Source organism: Rhipicephalus microplus, chromosome X (assembly GCF_043290135.1).
Source record: "Rhipicephalus microplus isolate Deutch F79 chromosome X, USDA_Rmic, whole genome shotgun sequence".
NCBI lineage: Eukaryota > Metazoa > Arthropoda > Arachnida > Ixodida > Ixodidae > Rhipicephalus > Rhipicephalus microplus.
Window position 1 is genome coordinate 277,164,500 of NC_134710.1, and position 15,970 is coordinate 277,180,469.

Genomic DNA, 15,970 nt, shown 5'->3' on the forward strand with positions numbered 1-15,970 from the left:
CAGGTGCTAACTTAAGTGAGAAATGCCTATATGTATGCTCGAACTACACAAACAATAGCCGTAAATCGCATGTCCTAACGTTTAACAGAAGGAATCTTGTGCAGCTTGAAATCGGGTACATAGTTAAGCGAGCACAGATATGGCCACCTCGCTAGCACTCTTTGCGTATGACGTCATGTGAATACCTCCTATAGAATGGCGCATAGAATCTACGGCAAATTACAAAGTGCACTGATAATTGGCCGAAACGGCACACGGGGGTGCTTTGCAGTGCGATTATCGACGTTGCCAACACACACAGACACTCAGAGAATTCCAAACTTCTTGAGACTAATACTGTACGACCACACAACTTATTAATGCAGAGTGACTTTTTGTTCGCTTAAAAGTCCCCTAAAAAAATAAACGAAGGCTACAAAGTTTTGGCATCTATCTTCATACAAAAAACAGCAAGTAACCTCATCAATAAAGATGTCATAATTTGTTTGCTGTAGCACTTGTTTATAAACATCAAGGGTAACTGCAAACTGCGAAGAATAGAAGAAAGGAGACTTTTTGTATATCCATCATCACCTTATAGATGACCGCGGAAAAAAGCGAAACTAGGTTACACTGTACGACAACAGAGAGTGAGCAAATTATAGTTAACCCGGCGTGAGCGACTTGTGAGAAAATCTTGCGATTCTGCATGAGGTGCTGGGTTTACAGAGAAAGGAGGAGGTCAACAGAAAAGGGAAAATATATGCCACAAGATTCAATAGGCGTGTCGAGATGGTCAAGGCCAAGTGTCATCACAACACTGAGAAAAAACACTGAATTCCTCCTCTTAAAGAGCGCCTTTGATTATCATGCCCTGAAATTTTTGCAACAGAAAAGCGCATGCAGGCCCTCGTCATTAGCATACTATGTGCGGGACGTCCTTAGCAAGGTTATCTTATGCACAAGTTTGTTGCAGGGACATGAAAAGTACGGGACACATATCAAATTTATTGCGTGGCACAAACAGCTAAAGCTAATTTACACATTGCAAGACAGTAGCAGCATTGGGGGTCGCTACGGCGTTTATTAGGCCGAATCGCCTGATCAACGCTTCGAACGAAGACGACGCTTTTTGATGATGATGATTATGTACAGATGAAGAAGATGAAGGTCAAACGCTGTGAATATTGTGCTTACAATATATAAGATAGCTCCATTAAGCGGCAATGAAAATTAAATGCGGTCAGTTTAGCGAATGCATGTCAACTATAACAAATATAGTTTCGTTCAAGTGCATTAGAAAATGAATGAAAACTGTGACCTAAATTTATGTTTTTACAGCTAAATAATTTATTCAGCATGAATGAAGCAGTGGTTGCCATTGGTTTAATTTTCACTCTGGGAAAGCATCTGCTGCTTGCGTATTTCGAGGTCATGGCTGTAGACAATCGTGCTCTTTAGTGACACATTCGCATTCGCATTCATTCTGCCTTCATGGGTCAATGATCACTGAGAATATAATTACACTTCAGTTTGACAGCTGCAAGTAGAATGTTGATTATCATATTGTGATAAAGCACTGTGCTTGTCGTAAACATGGCAAAATCGCATCTCGGGTTGACTTGTGGTACCTGTAGTTTAGAGGTTCCCAACTCTGTGTGCAAGAGCACCGCGCTAGCAGATACGTGAAAACAAAAAAGCTTCAATGTGCTCCATCACAAGCAACAAATTACATTGCCTGCTAGCTTGTTGGAATCATGGATGGCATTTTTCGCTTTAACTGAACAGTTCATCAATACGTGCCGGGGGTGAGGGATTTAGCGGATCATAAAAATGGCTTCTTGGACCCCCATTTTAGAACCACTGCTCTAGTTTATGTTGGAAGAAAAATGTCAGTGTGCAGAGTTTGAATCAAACCGTTAAGGGCAAGTACACAGTACTTGCACCAAATATGCACTTTTTTTGTCAATTTGAATTTAAATGCAAATTTAAGATGTTTGCATGAAGTTTATATGGCCATCTAACACTTTTAGCATAGCCGAAAAATTCTGCCAATCTGTTGTAAAAGCTGTCATCACCACCTGAACCAAATATTATTACACTAGTAAAGGCAGCATCAACTTTGCAATTCTTCTTCAAAGTAGCCAAAAATCACTTACTCATCTCTTGGAAAACTGTGCAGCAGGTGGGACCAACTATGCAATAGGTGGGGCTGACAAGGGCATTGGCAGATTTCATGATTATAAAAACATGCTCAGTAATACTTTTGTCTGTTTTCAATTCAGTAAACAAATGAAAAAAAAAAAAAGACCAGAAGATTGACACACCTGAGTGCTTCCAGTCTCTGTTGATGATCGTCTGCTCAATGTTGTCTCCTATATTGTGGGGCAGCACCCAGCATATTGTGTTTGCTGTGTTTCAAGCACTAAAAGCCTGATTCAGTCACTTGACTCATAATAAGCCTGCTATGACAGTGCTTGCTGATGTAAAAATATTTCAGGAAAGGAATCTGTCGGGTTATGACAGCCTCAAAACATGTGCCTATTCTTATGCGTCATTTAGATTGTACAGTCTGTTTCACACTTAGGGGAAAGCTCGGACCGCTTGACATCACGATTCGGCCAGTGTTGCAGTCCCACGCCGGTAGCAGCTCACGCATGCTCAGACGCTTGAGGAGCGTGTTCTTGAACCACATCGTCTGCTACGGTGGTGAGCGCTGGCCACATTGTGAAGCAGCCTGCTGATTTCATAGTTGCAGCGGGAACTAGGCTGATATCTGTAGTGAAGGTTGTGCGATGCCAACTTCTCGGCCTTCATTGGTGATAATTGGGTTCTAAAAACAGTATAACATTTAAGAAGCATGGACTGCTGGGCAAGTTGGCTACTCGTGTAAACGGTGCTGCGCGAAAAAAAAAAAACGGTTGCACAAAAGGAAAAAAACTAGACACAGTGCTGTGTTTAGTTTTATTCCTTTAGTGCTATCATTATTTAAATTATTTCAATTGTTTCAAATAATGAAATTCACTCTCACATTGGAGAACTATACCTGCACCTCACTTACCATAAATTATAATATTACTTAAAGTATGCTTATTGAGGTTTGCATTGAATAATGCCTTGTAACAGCATTCTGAATGCATAGTCCTTAGGAGAATTACAGTGCTTTCATAATGCACTATTGACTTATTTCATTGTTGACTTTGTAAATCTTTCACTCCTGGCTTCTGTATTTTAACAACAGTATTGAACTACCAGGGTCCTAGTTCCATTGCTTTGGCATTAAAAAAAAATTTAGCTACTGGCCAAGATAAAGGCATTACATGCTTAACTGGGTTTCTCTCCATCAGCTCCTTTTCTCCCCCATCTTCAGGGTTGTAGGTTTTTGTGTGTTTTATTGTTTTTTCTTCTAAATCCAATGCTTTCAGTGCAGTAAACATGATGGTTGGTTGTCAACCCTATTTACATATATTCTTTCTTGTTCAGCTGTTTTTGTGAAATAAATTTTCGTGTCATGATGTTGAAAATCTAACCCACCGCGGTGGTCTAGTGGCTAAGGCACCCAGCTGCTGACTCGCAGGTCGCGGGATTGAACCACGGCCGCGGCGGTCGCATTTTTGATGTAGACGGAAATGCTTGAGGCTTGTGTGCTTAGATTTGGGCGCACATTAAAAAACCTCAGGTGGTTGTAATTTCCGGAGCCCTCCATTACAGCGTCTATCATAATTATATAGGGGCTTTGGGACGTTAAACTTCAATAATTATTAATATTACGTTGAAAATATAAAATTAAAAGTACGAGTAATTGTCACTTGTCCTGTGCAATGTGTCAGACAGCAACTGTTTACAAATTCGAACACTTGTGGATGCAGGTATCATGAGAGTAATGAGAAGCTACGAGAGTGCCGTCTGTGGATAGCACGTTTCTCATTGCCTCGTGCTCGGCACCGTATTGCCACAGCCAAAGAAAAACTCAGAGCCCAAGGACCCGCAGCATCAGATTCTCAGTTGCATGCCAAACGACAGGAACTCTACAAGACCCTCAGAGTAAGCTTCATGTAATTTTTTTCTATGGTTTACAGAATCAAAATACACTTGTGGCTTGCAAAAAATTGGCCGTGTCCAGGCTGTTATTGTTTCGTGTGCAAAGAGAGGCCTTTTGGAATTCAATGTAGTCTTTGCGAAAAGTGTGATGATTGTGAAAAGTGTAACGAGCAGAGAAACCAGTGTGTGTGCACACTAATTTCTTTGCTGCAAATATGTCTAGCGTTGATTACTTCACTTAGAACTACTACCTAGATACGTAATTGGAAACCAGTTAAATTGAATGTCGGCTGTTGAGATGATTTGATCACTAACCAATTCAAACATAACATCCAGCTGAGGAACAACTACTCTGATGTGGGTGCGGCACCACAATTCATTTGTAAAGAAAAGATGGAGCAGTTTCTAGCTGACTTGAGAAATCATTGTAAATTCTAGGCTGCATACACCACTATATTTGGCTCACATGTTCTTGGGAGTCTTGACTACAGATTGGCTGAGTTTTCTCACAATGATCAAGAAGTATTGCAGGGCCCCTGAAACGGCATCATATTCCATAGCTGACAATGTTTATTGACAAATGTTCACTTTTTTTACAGAAAATCAGTTTTAGTGTCTTTTTTTTTGTTCATGAGGTTCTTACGTTTCTTGGTACAGTACTAGAGAGCAACTGTGGTAGTAAAGCTTATGAATAGAGGCTTATGTTGTGGCTGTAAGATATCAGCACAGACATCCTGATTATTGCCTTCAAGGACCTCCGTCTGGCATCAGTGTTCTACCTGCAATTCTTTATGATGCATTAGTGCTAGTACTTGTTACCTTATGATGCCATGCCGGTTAGTATGCTTTTGAATACTTACTGTAGAGTGTGCTTTCACGTTTCCTTGTTTTTTTTTTTTGGCAGGCCCTCCATCGGTGTCGAGCTTGCAAAACTTTCTCTTTTTGCAGACTATGAATATCAACTGCAGCCAAATTGGGGATACACGTCCAATCTCCTTTTGCGAGTTTAGTCCTAACTCGCAGATGCTAGCAACTTCATCATGGTGAGTGTTTACATATGTATGAAGGCGTACCATTCATTACATGCGCACACTTTCATGCATGGTGGAAACAGTACAAATTTAATTGAACCTTTTATAGCGATGCTGGTCCTAATGATAGACAGCATAGACTGCTTATAACGTAAATCTCTGGAGCTGCAAGTATCCACATCATAAGCAGCACTGCACTATAATCAAAACAACATTTTGCAAAGTTGCACATGTGCACAATATCTCAAGCAAGCAGCTACATGTATATGGAAATTGAGGTAGATAATCAGGAGGCTTGCATCTGTTTGAATGTCCGTATTTCCAAAAGGTCAACATATGAAGGCCTGTGGTGGTGACCGAACGAGTGCATTAAAAAAATACAAACAAGAAAAAAACCCTGATGCCATCCTGGGATATTTTTTAAGAGCTTCGCTTTGGTTCCGAAACATTGACAAAGGACGGTTGGCTGTCTTGCCTGGCAGCTGTTTCACAGGGGACTGTAACACCCTCTTCTTTTTCGTTTGGGGCTTTTGATTTTGGAATACTAGACCAGTCACAAGTCAAACATTCATTAAAAATGTCCCTCAAACGGTACTACATAATGCGGAATATAGGTCAAGGCGGAATGTAGGTCGACCCCCATACCTTGACCAGCAGAAAAAAAAAAAGAGAAAAACGCGGAATTGTTCACGGATTCACTTTATTCAGCCCTCCGAGCTATCGGAGCTCTCCTCCGACGACGACTGCTTATCACTAGCCGCCTCCCATAGCATGTCGTCCTCAGTGCCATCGAGAGCGTTGCTGATGCTGCACTTCTTGAATGCGCGCACCACCATCTCTTCAGGCACCACCATCTCCATGTCTCGGAGACCCAACCACAAACTGTCGCGAGAGGTGGCCTGCGCAGCCGGCCTGTCGGGGGTCCGCGGGTTGTCGCCAGCCATTCATTCGGTGTAGAACGCATGCACACGGTCTTTGAAAGGTTTATTAAGGACGAAGTTCAGCAATTGCAGTGTTGACGTCATTCCTTTTGGAATGACGACAAGATCCGTCTTTCCGTCGCAAAGGCTCTCCTTCACTGATGCCGTCAAATGCCTGCAAAATGCATCAAACACAAGCATGTTCCGGTGCTGCAGGAGGGCCCCGGGCCGCCGGTCCACACTTTGCGGGTCCACTCGTGTATTAGGGCCTTGTCCATATACTCCTTGTCGTTAACGCGGATGATGACATCCCACGGGAAGGCCTCCTTCGCCATCGTTTTCCGCTTGAAGATGATGAAGGGGAAAAACTCTGTCGTCGGCCATGCAGGAAAGCATAACAGTGAAGTGCGAATGCTCGCTTCCGGTCGACAAAAGCTTAACCTCTTTTGCCCCACGTTCACAAACAGTCGTGGACGACGGCATGTCAAACCACATTGGCATTTCATCGGCGTTGCCGATCTGGCCTAGCATGAAGTCATGCTGCCGCCGGACGCTGTTCACATAGAGTTGAAATTCTGTCAATTTTTCCTCGTCCATCTCCGGCAGCTTCTGGCATATCGACGCGCGCCGTAGAAGAGCAAATGCCTTGCGTTGCATGAAGCGACGGACCCAATAAATTGATCCCTTGAAGTTTTTCTTTGACAGACCAGCTTCACGGGCGAGCTCGACAACTTTTGAGCGAATGAGCTCCGCATTCACGGGCAGGGATTTGGCATGGTACTTGCAGACAAAATCCGCCACTTTGTCCCCGATTTACGGGTGCACAGCTCGGCGACTGCGAAACGACCTCTTCCTCGCGTTACGCACTGACAGTTTGGATTTTCGGTTGCGCCAGTACCTGACGCTTTTCTTGGACACTCTATAAACTGCCGCTGTGCCGCCATGTTGCCATTCTCTTCCGCGAATTCAATAACTTTTCTTTTCAACGTGGCTGTGAAGTGGCGCCGTGTCCCGGTATTCATGACTGGTTGAAGAGTAAGGTCGCTGCTCGCTACAAACACTGAATGAACAAGAAAAGAAATATGGTGTCAGCAGAAAACGCGTCGGCCCAAAGAGGCGATGTAAATGCTGATGCCCAAAAGGCATGCGACACTTCCTGTTGTCAGACGATCACTTGGTTTATGCCGAAGGCCGGTATATAAGTCGAAGTGTGACTTTTTGGTGACATTTTTTGGAAAAAATCTTGACCTATATTCCGCATTATACGGTATGTGCAGAGTAAGTTGTGCTGACGAGCAACTCAAGCGACCTCATAAGTTATGACAAGCTAGCCTTGAACCGCATAGCGACTGGTTTTTAGAACACAGAAGTGCCACTGTGAACACATAGCAATACCTATGCAATCAGTCTGGCCATGCTTTATTCCGCACAGTCTTTCTCGCTAGAGGGTAATTTCTTTGTAGCCTACAAAATCGTACCTTTCGAAATGGCTGCCTTTAAAAGTGCAGAAAAATTTTGGTACGCCTTTTTCATTTCCCAGCAAAAGGATGTGCGTATTTCCAAGTGGCACTAGTGACCACATTGCAACTCTAATACTCGTTCAGAAAATAACCTTCAGCGGAAAAATTTATTATCCCAGCTTTGCAAAAGGCCTACAATGGTAAAAAATGCTTTTTTCTCCGCGTGAGAAATATTATTGGCCATCCTAAATTGAATTCATGGGTGTAATAAATTGCCTTGTGCCAACATTCAGCCCCATCTCTCTTATCTGGTGCGTGGTTTAGCAAAACAAGTAAGCAAAGAATAACTCAGGGGATGAATTGCAACTCATGATAACTGAATTAGACAAGGAGAGCAGAAACGTAGGTCTTAAAATTAATCTGCAGAAAACGAAAGTAATGTACAACAACCTCGGAAGAAAACAGCGCTTCGCTGTTTTCTTCCGAGAACACCTAAGTGCTCAGAATAGTGCACTTGAGTTGTAAAAGACTAAAAGGCTATGTCTACGTAGGACAGCTAATAACCGCAGAGCTGAACCATGAGCTTGAAGTAACTAGAAGAATAAGAATGGGGAAGAGCACATTCGGCAAGCACTCTTAAATCGTGACTGGTAGATTGCCACTACTATACCTCAAAAGGAAGGTATATAACAGCTGCATCTTGCCGGTACTTACCTACGGAGCAGAAACCTGGAGGCTCACAAAGATTGTTCAGCTTAACTTAAAAACGACGCAGCGAGCGATGGAAAGGAAATTGATTGGTGCAACCCTAAGGGACAAGAGGAGAGCAGAGTGTATCAGGGAACAAACCGGTGTTAAAGATATCGTAGTTGAAATCAAGGAGAGGAAATGGGCATGGGCCGGGCATCTAGCACGTAGGCAGGATGACCACTGGTTATTAAGGATAACCGACTGGATTCCCAGAGAAGGCAAGTGGGTGAAGGGGAGACATAAAGTTAGGTGGGCAGATGAGATTACGAAGTTTGCGAGTATAAACTGGCAGCAGCAAGCACTGGATCGAGTTGACTAGAGGAAGGTAGGAGAGGCCTAGAGGAAGGTAGGAGAGGCCTTTGTTCTGCAGTGGGTGTAGGCAGGTTGTTGTTGTTGATAATGATGATAATGATGATATATATGAGAGAGAGAGAGGTAACATTTTGAAACAGTAATTCGGGCCCCGCCCTCGCCGGGAAAATTAACTCTCTGCCTATGACCACGGTAATTTTTGAAAGTTGGTTTTGCCACAATGCAAAAATGATATGCACTGAAGCATAATAAAACTTGGCATGGCACTGAAGCATGACAAGTCACTGTCAAGAAACTCAGTTTACATACACAATAGCATTTTCTGTGTCCTGTCACTAAAACATCAATAATATGTACCCATTTTAAATGTATTAATAGTAAAGATGTAATTGTGATGAATCCTTCATGCCATCTACATTGTGCCTGATGTATTTTCTGTCTGTACTGCAGTGGCTTGCATATGCTGCACTTCCCCAGTAGCACATTGCACAATTATTTTTTATTTTGAGGGGGAAGTTTCTTATGCTGTATAGTGCCTCGTTTAATTTCTTGGTTGTGTGTGCAATGTACAAAACATGGCTCCTGCGAACTGCCATATGTGTACACAGCCGGGTTGAATGCTCTTGTGCACACAATCCCTCCCCTTTTTTCCTCCCATGCTCCAGAGTACATACATGTGAGCCTTTCAAAATTTTGGGGCAAAGGCTGTTGTGAAATCTTAACAATGACCATTTGAGGTGCTGTAGTTGTATGCCACTACTGCTGCTGGTGTCCATATATAATCACCGGCACGTGACATTTAAAAAAAGGCAAAAAAACATAAGAAAAGCATCAGCGATCGAAAAACAATGGATATCAAACCTGGGCCTTCTTTGTGGCTGCCCAGTATTTCGCCTCAGAGCCATTCCTGTGCTGGAAACTCGTTCACAAAAAGAGGTTATACAGGCTTCATGTTGAAAAGGGACGACATTAACATATGTTATATAGCATAGTAGAAGAGTAAAATAGCAATCAGGCATTGCAGAATGCGAATTGTGTAACCAGGCATTACACAATGTGAATTACATAATGATTGGATCAGTGAATGTTTCCAAACCATTACAAAAAGCTCAGTTTTAATTCTTAATTATCGTCAGTCAACGCATCAATCAAGTGACCATGAAGGGGAAGGAAGTAAACGAAGGGAGACGGCAGGGAGGTTAACCACATAATGCTTTGCAAATGTGTACCGGGTACCTCTCATCTCCATAGAGTGAAGAATAAGTACGTAGCGGGTGCTTCCCATCTTGACAAAAATTGTCTTAAATTGTAAATTATGACATAGTGGGTGCCTTGCAAGTGTATTTGCAAGGTACCCGCCAAGTCACTTGGGGCTACCTTGAGGCTACCTTTGAACCACTTGGGGCTACCTTGCAAGTGTACTTGGCAAGGTAGCCCTAAGAAAGTTTACAACGGGCTCGAGGAATGCTGTTGTTCTAGCTATCATTGTGACTGTGCTGTGCTTTCCACACAGGGCTGGCATTTTTTGTGCCCTTTTCCTTTGCTCTGTCCCTTTCACTTCAGTGCATTTGCCAATGGCTGTGAGAGCTTCTTTTTGGGAAAGGGGGTGATGTGAGACGGCTGGTAAATGTTTGTCTCTCCTAGCTAGTGTTTCCATGCCCTATTTCATGGCAGTCTGCCATTAGTGCAAATCCTGGGCAACCCAAGTAGCAGGCATTCCAATTTGTGCAAAGATTTTGGCCACTTGTTGCACGTATAAGAACATGCATGTGCACCGCTGTTGTCTGTGAAGTTTAGTAGGCAAAGCTGTGCATCCAGTTTCAGACATCAAGCAAGGACCACTTTTTGGGTTGAATGAGCTTACAAAATCCACCGTAGAAAGGAGAAAAGGAGGGGTACAGGCCAGCTCGTCATTACATTAACAGTATCAACTTGGCTGTAGCAATTATTGGTGACAATGTTAGCATTTTTATAGCGCTTATTTTGCTGCGAGTTAGTTCAACTGTTTACAGAGCTTTATGCATGGTAATTAATGGATAGTCTGTATTAGTGCTTCAAGTTTTGTATTGGTGCATATGTTTCCGGTAAAAAAATGTAGCTTTAACCCTTTGCAGTTCGCAACCTTTACCCACTTTCGGCCCATGTCTGAAACTAGCGAAGACAAGGCTTTAATGAAAGAAGTTTACTTACTCTTTTAGAGGTAATGTGTAATGCAGTGGGTAAACGTGCATGTGAAGCAACCACGAAGGCTTATCCAGCAGCCCCTGACAACGGACTGCTGCAGCTGCATTGCGTTGTCGAGAAGGGCTTAACAACAATCTGCAAAGGGTTACAGTTCATTTAACATCTTCTTTTCATTTTAGAGTTTCAACAAGTATTTATAGCTGTTGTACATTCTAAATTGGTATGAGAACATGCTTCAATGTTGATAATCCTGCTGTTCAGACTAGTTAATTAGTAATAGAATAATGTCATATTTATTCATTAAAGGAGCGGGCTCTGCAAGTTATGGTCGATTCCAGAGTGCAGCCACATCAAGACATTGAGAGGTAGTAGCTTTTTTTTTTCTTTGATTCTTTTCCTTGTTAAATATTAGAGGTGTGCGAATATTCGAGCTTCTGAGTATTTTTGGAATAGTGTTTGCTATTTGATTTGATTTGCATTAGAATTTTTTTACTTTTCGAAGTATTCGAGCTTCCCGAAGACAAATGCAGTCAACAATTGGCAGTGTTGGCAGTGGCCCCTTCAGAGTTGTGATGTTTCACCTCATTTCACTCTCGCATGGCGGCGAAGCTGCCTTTCAGACCCTGCTACGCTAGCAAATGTATTAAGTGCATGAAGATGCACTGCACTGTTACAATGGCTCCTATATATATATATATATATATATATATATATATATATATATATATATATATATATATATATATATATATATATATATATATATATATATATATATACATATACATATATATATATATATATATATATATTTGATATGTTTCACTGTACTACACTCTGGTATTGCATCAAAAGTGCCTTTAAAATTATGTTAGGGTTGCAAACAGATCGACTCGCGTGGCAGAGGTGGAAGCTTTAATTAATGTCGTTTCGAGCCGCAAAGTTGAAAAGTTGAGACGAAGATTTTCAGCATTTAAAATTTCAGATGTTTTTATAGGTTGACATGAACAGGGCAGATTAGCAAATATGAATTTGAAGGGAGGACACTTTTGTCCACCAAATCAATTGGGCCTCCTCAGAAGTTGAAGAGGGGAGAGGTTGAGAAAACAGTATTTTCCTTCCATGTGTAAATTGCTGTTGACACCACATTTGTTGCAACAAATAATAGAAATAAATACAATTAGGCCTCTGTGTTCCCTCATCCTTGATAAAACGACTGGCGTACACCTTTCCTCCAGCACTTCACCAACTTGGCCAAAAGAAACACTTCCATGTTTCTGTCACAAGAATGCGCTTCGGGATCCTCTGCAACCTTTTTTCTGTAATTTCACTTAGAAGTATTCGAAAAATATGAAACCTTGGACAGCTATTCAAAAAAATATTGAATTTGATTCATACTCAAGCTTTAATATTCAAATTTTCTTCACAACTAAAATTTTTTTTGGCACCACATATTTATTAAATACAGTAAAATTTCACCACTTTTGTTTGTTTTCCTCATTTATTTCTCTGAGATTCTAGTGTGTCATGTATGCTGATGAAACCACCTGTATATTTAATGTTAATAGCTAGATGAAGATGCTGTCAATATTCTTATGGTTATTCATTTATGTCCCAACATACTTCTAAAAAGTACAGCATCAGTTTATTTTGAGAACATGACACGGCTTATTTTGTGACTCCACTGTCATCAGAAAGCCGTCGCAAACAAATGACACAGAAATTACATCATTGCTAGACTAATTATCTTCTTTTAGCTAAAAAAATAAGGCCACAGCGTCGTGTGAACCTCTGCTTCACCTTCACTTCGATGGCTCTGTAGGTGGGCACACAAACTTCTGCGGCAATGTTGCAACAAGTGACAGCAATGCCAAATAGTTGCGCACATGGCTTGTCTCAGCCTGATCAAAGATTCATTATGTGGTGCTGCATCTTGCCTTGCTCCCTCTGCCTTTTGTGTGATTGGGGATGCAGCTTCAGGTACCACAATTTAGGGGCAACACTGAGTTACAATTAACCTTTTCCCTACCAATTTTTTTTTGCCCAAAAGCAATACAAAAATACCAATGTTTTACAAATTTGCCTGCTTGTTTCTACATGTCTTGAAAGAAATGAAAAAATATTTTAGAGCTACCTTATAAAAATGCAGGCAAAATATTTTTTTGAAAATATGCAGTGGATTGGCTTGACTTCACTGCTTCATGGAGAGTGCCTTAACTTCTACAGTTCCCGATGCAGAAAATGTCGCTTTAAAATTGAAAAAATAATGCTCAGGGACAAGGGAGCCCGTCAAACAGAGCCTTGGATGTGCGAGTGGGGGTCTGTCCACTGCCCATGTATTGAAACGTAGTCGTAGTCAGAATTCGATGACTTAGATGCTGCTTTGCCACACTCGCAGGATAAATAAACTTATTCATTTCTCAAAACTTCAGCAAGCAGGTGCATTTTTTTGTCATGTTTTTCTGAACGTAACGGTTGCAGGCATGCTCGCACACAGAGAATGTCATTTTCTAATTCTAGTTGCCAGAATCCAGTTCTTTCTTGACTAAAATGAATGCTTTTAGTGTGTATTTAATTTTTTATTGCACCATTTGTTGAAGCCAAAGAGAACACAGCAAAATGAATCAGAGTAGCCTGTGGCACCCCAAATGCACCTTTAGCATGGATGAGCCCAACTCATTTTTTGTAGAAGAGTTACGAACCCTCTGGATAAGCTCAGCTCATCTTTGGTAGAGAAAGATTTAATGCTTGAAACATCGCAAGATTTGCTTAAGTGCCCCCATTGCTTTTTATTTCTCAACAATTAAATCTTAGTAGTATGACATTTCATCAGAAATAATTTTGCCAGGACGGGTACATGTACATAGTTTCTATACTTGTCACCTGTGGGATAGGTTAGATCTATTATTTATCAAACTTTGAGATGTGCTCAAAATAGCAGACATTGGTTTTTGTTCATTTATTTGTTTTATTTTATTCGAATGCTCTGAGTGCCTAATGGAATTATAGAGAGTAGTGGGTACATATGTATTATACAATATTAGATAACACAGCTTGAAAAGATGTATGATTCATGTTGCTGGCGACCAAGGTGCGGAGGTGGTTCCATTCGGATGCTGTGTTATAAAAAAAAAGGTTTGTCTGGGCGTCTTGGTATTTGTACCTTGATGTTGTAATGAATTCATGGTGCAGATAAAGAGGTACGAGAAGGTCACATTTTAATTTAGGGTTATTAAATTAAGTTTCATGAAACAGGGATAACTGGATGAGCTTCCCTTTTGGTGACACTTCTGGCAAATCAAGGGTAGTTTCAATGGCGGATATACTTTGGCGATTAGGGGATACAGTGCATTGAGCAGCGCTGGATGGCTTTAAGTAAGTATAGTGGTTGTGCTGTAGATAGATTTCAAATCGATAAATCGTGTTATAGTTGAGATTTCACTACTGTTTTTTGTTCTTTATAAGTTTAAGGGAAGAGTATGCATGAGGAAAAATTTGACTTAATTTACATCTGTAGATGTGGTAGGTAGATGTGAAATAAGCACTGCACTGTTTAGCAACAATAAATTCAAAAGCAGTATGCTTGGACAAGTTTCATTAGCTTGCAAATCATTAATGCTGGAGGTGAGATTAATTTATCATATCTGGGGTTTTACATGACAAAACCACAGTACAATTACGAGGCATGCCATAGTAGTGGGTTCCAAAAATTTGAACTATCTGATGTTCTCTGAAGGGGTACTGACACAAAATTGCATGGCCAAGGTAACCTGTGAGATTGATTCACGTGAATGTGCATATATCATTTCCAAAACATCAACAGTGAATGTAGCTTGGAAGGTATTTTACATAAATATTGAAGTATGTGTGCACGAATGAGCACTATACGCGGTAGCTCGCGGTAATGACTCTCGCGAAAGTGACTTCACGATAACCCCCTTACTTCCTTCATGTCACCACACTTCAGTCAATACAAGTTATGACAATGTCATAGCTGTTGTTTTCCTTTTGCCGAGTTTGCTCCAGCAGACTACTTTTCGGCGGCTGCTCGCGAGTCTGTGGCTGGGGTGCATGCGTTAAAATTTTTGTGTTTGGTGACATTGCTGTCCCATTTTCTATTTGAATAGACTTCTTGATGACCATGCGGCTATGTGTTGCTGTCGTGGTTGGGCATTGCGCGTGCCAGTTGGTGATAGTTGCACCCGGTGGCTTGTCTTGTTGTTTTTGGAGCTGTCCTAAACAGAAATTGAGACTGGTCGGTAATGGAGGGGCCTGTAGTTATAATTATCTCTTGTGCACTGCAACAAGCGGTGTGCCATTTTATGACTAACAGGTCCCATCAACACATTTCAGCGAAGAAAAAACGCGAGGCCAAAATTTTTGTGTCAGTATCTTTTTGATGTGCGCTGACATTATGCGATACATGAGCCTCTAGCATTAAATATTCACCAAAATGCAACCGCCACACCTGGGATAGGCCCAAGCAATTGCCGTGTCAGCAGCTGAGCGCGGTAACCACTGATATACTACAGTGGATGGGATTAATTTATCATGATTGGTGTGTTTTTTGGTTAGTTTATTGTTACCATCATGTGGAAAATTTTGTGATATTCTGCCCAAAGGGTGTTCATGACTTTCCCTTTATTGAGAGGCCATACAGCATGTGAGCCAAACTTCAGAACCTTGCGCAGGCAGTGGGCTTTGTGACTTGTGCTTGTGGCCATAATCAGATATCATATGCAGCCCACCTACTATACCGCTTCTGTAGTCACTTTGAGATATGTGTGACTTCTACTGCCAATTTAACACTCAGCTGTTATTCCCAGGACACAACTGCAATGTGGGTGCCATTACATTCCATCCACGATCAACTTACCTGCAGCCAGAAAGTGCACTCAACATGGCATCTTGCTCTGCTGATGGTGTCGTTAACTTGTGGAACTTGAAGAGGTACACAGGTGCTAAAGTTCTTTTATAAAGTGTCTTCCTAAATTGATTGATTGTTATTTTTATTGATATAACCTCCTCTTTCTTTGATGAAGGGCTTGCTCTTAGTAGAAGGTAAGAAAAAAAAAGCACTGCTGTACCATGTCTTTCTATTTGTTGGACTTGCTGCCAAAAAGGTTAGTTTGGCATCTTTATGGATGACATCTTGAGCCAGGCATTAATGAAACTATTTAGCATGACAGTGGAGAACAAGGACACAAACGAACCAAAAGACACCAACAATGCTAGTACTTATACTAAATATTATTGTACACAAAAATATTTGTTTTATACTCTAGGAAGAGCT

General features: G+C 41.3%; 1 protein-coding gene across 5 annotated transcripts in view; it reads left to right on the forward strand.

Moving 5' to 3' along the window:
• U4-U6-60K (U4-U6 small nuclear riboprotein factor 60K) overlaps window positions 1–15,970 on the forward strand; it is a 45,145-nt gene that overhangs the window by 18,494 nt on the left and 10,681 nt on the right. For all 5 annotated transcript variants that reach the window (XM_037413965.2, XM_037413967.2, XM_037413966.2 and 2 more), the window contains exons 6-9: window positions 3,849–4,023; window positions 4,969–5,063; window positions 10,984–11,042; window positions 15,504–15,627. In XM_037413965.2, the coding sequence (XP_037269862.1) occupies window positions 3,849–4,023; window positions 4,969–5,063; window positions 10,984–11,042; window positions 15,504–15,627 (453 nt within the window). The remainder of the gene's footprint in view (window positions 1–3,848; window positions 4,024–4,968; window positions 5,064–10,983; window positions 11,043–15,503; window positions 15,628–15,970) is intronic.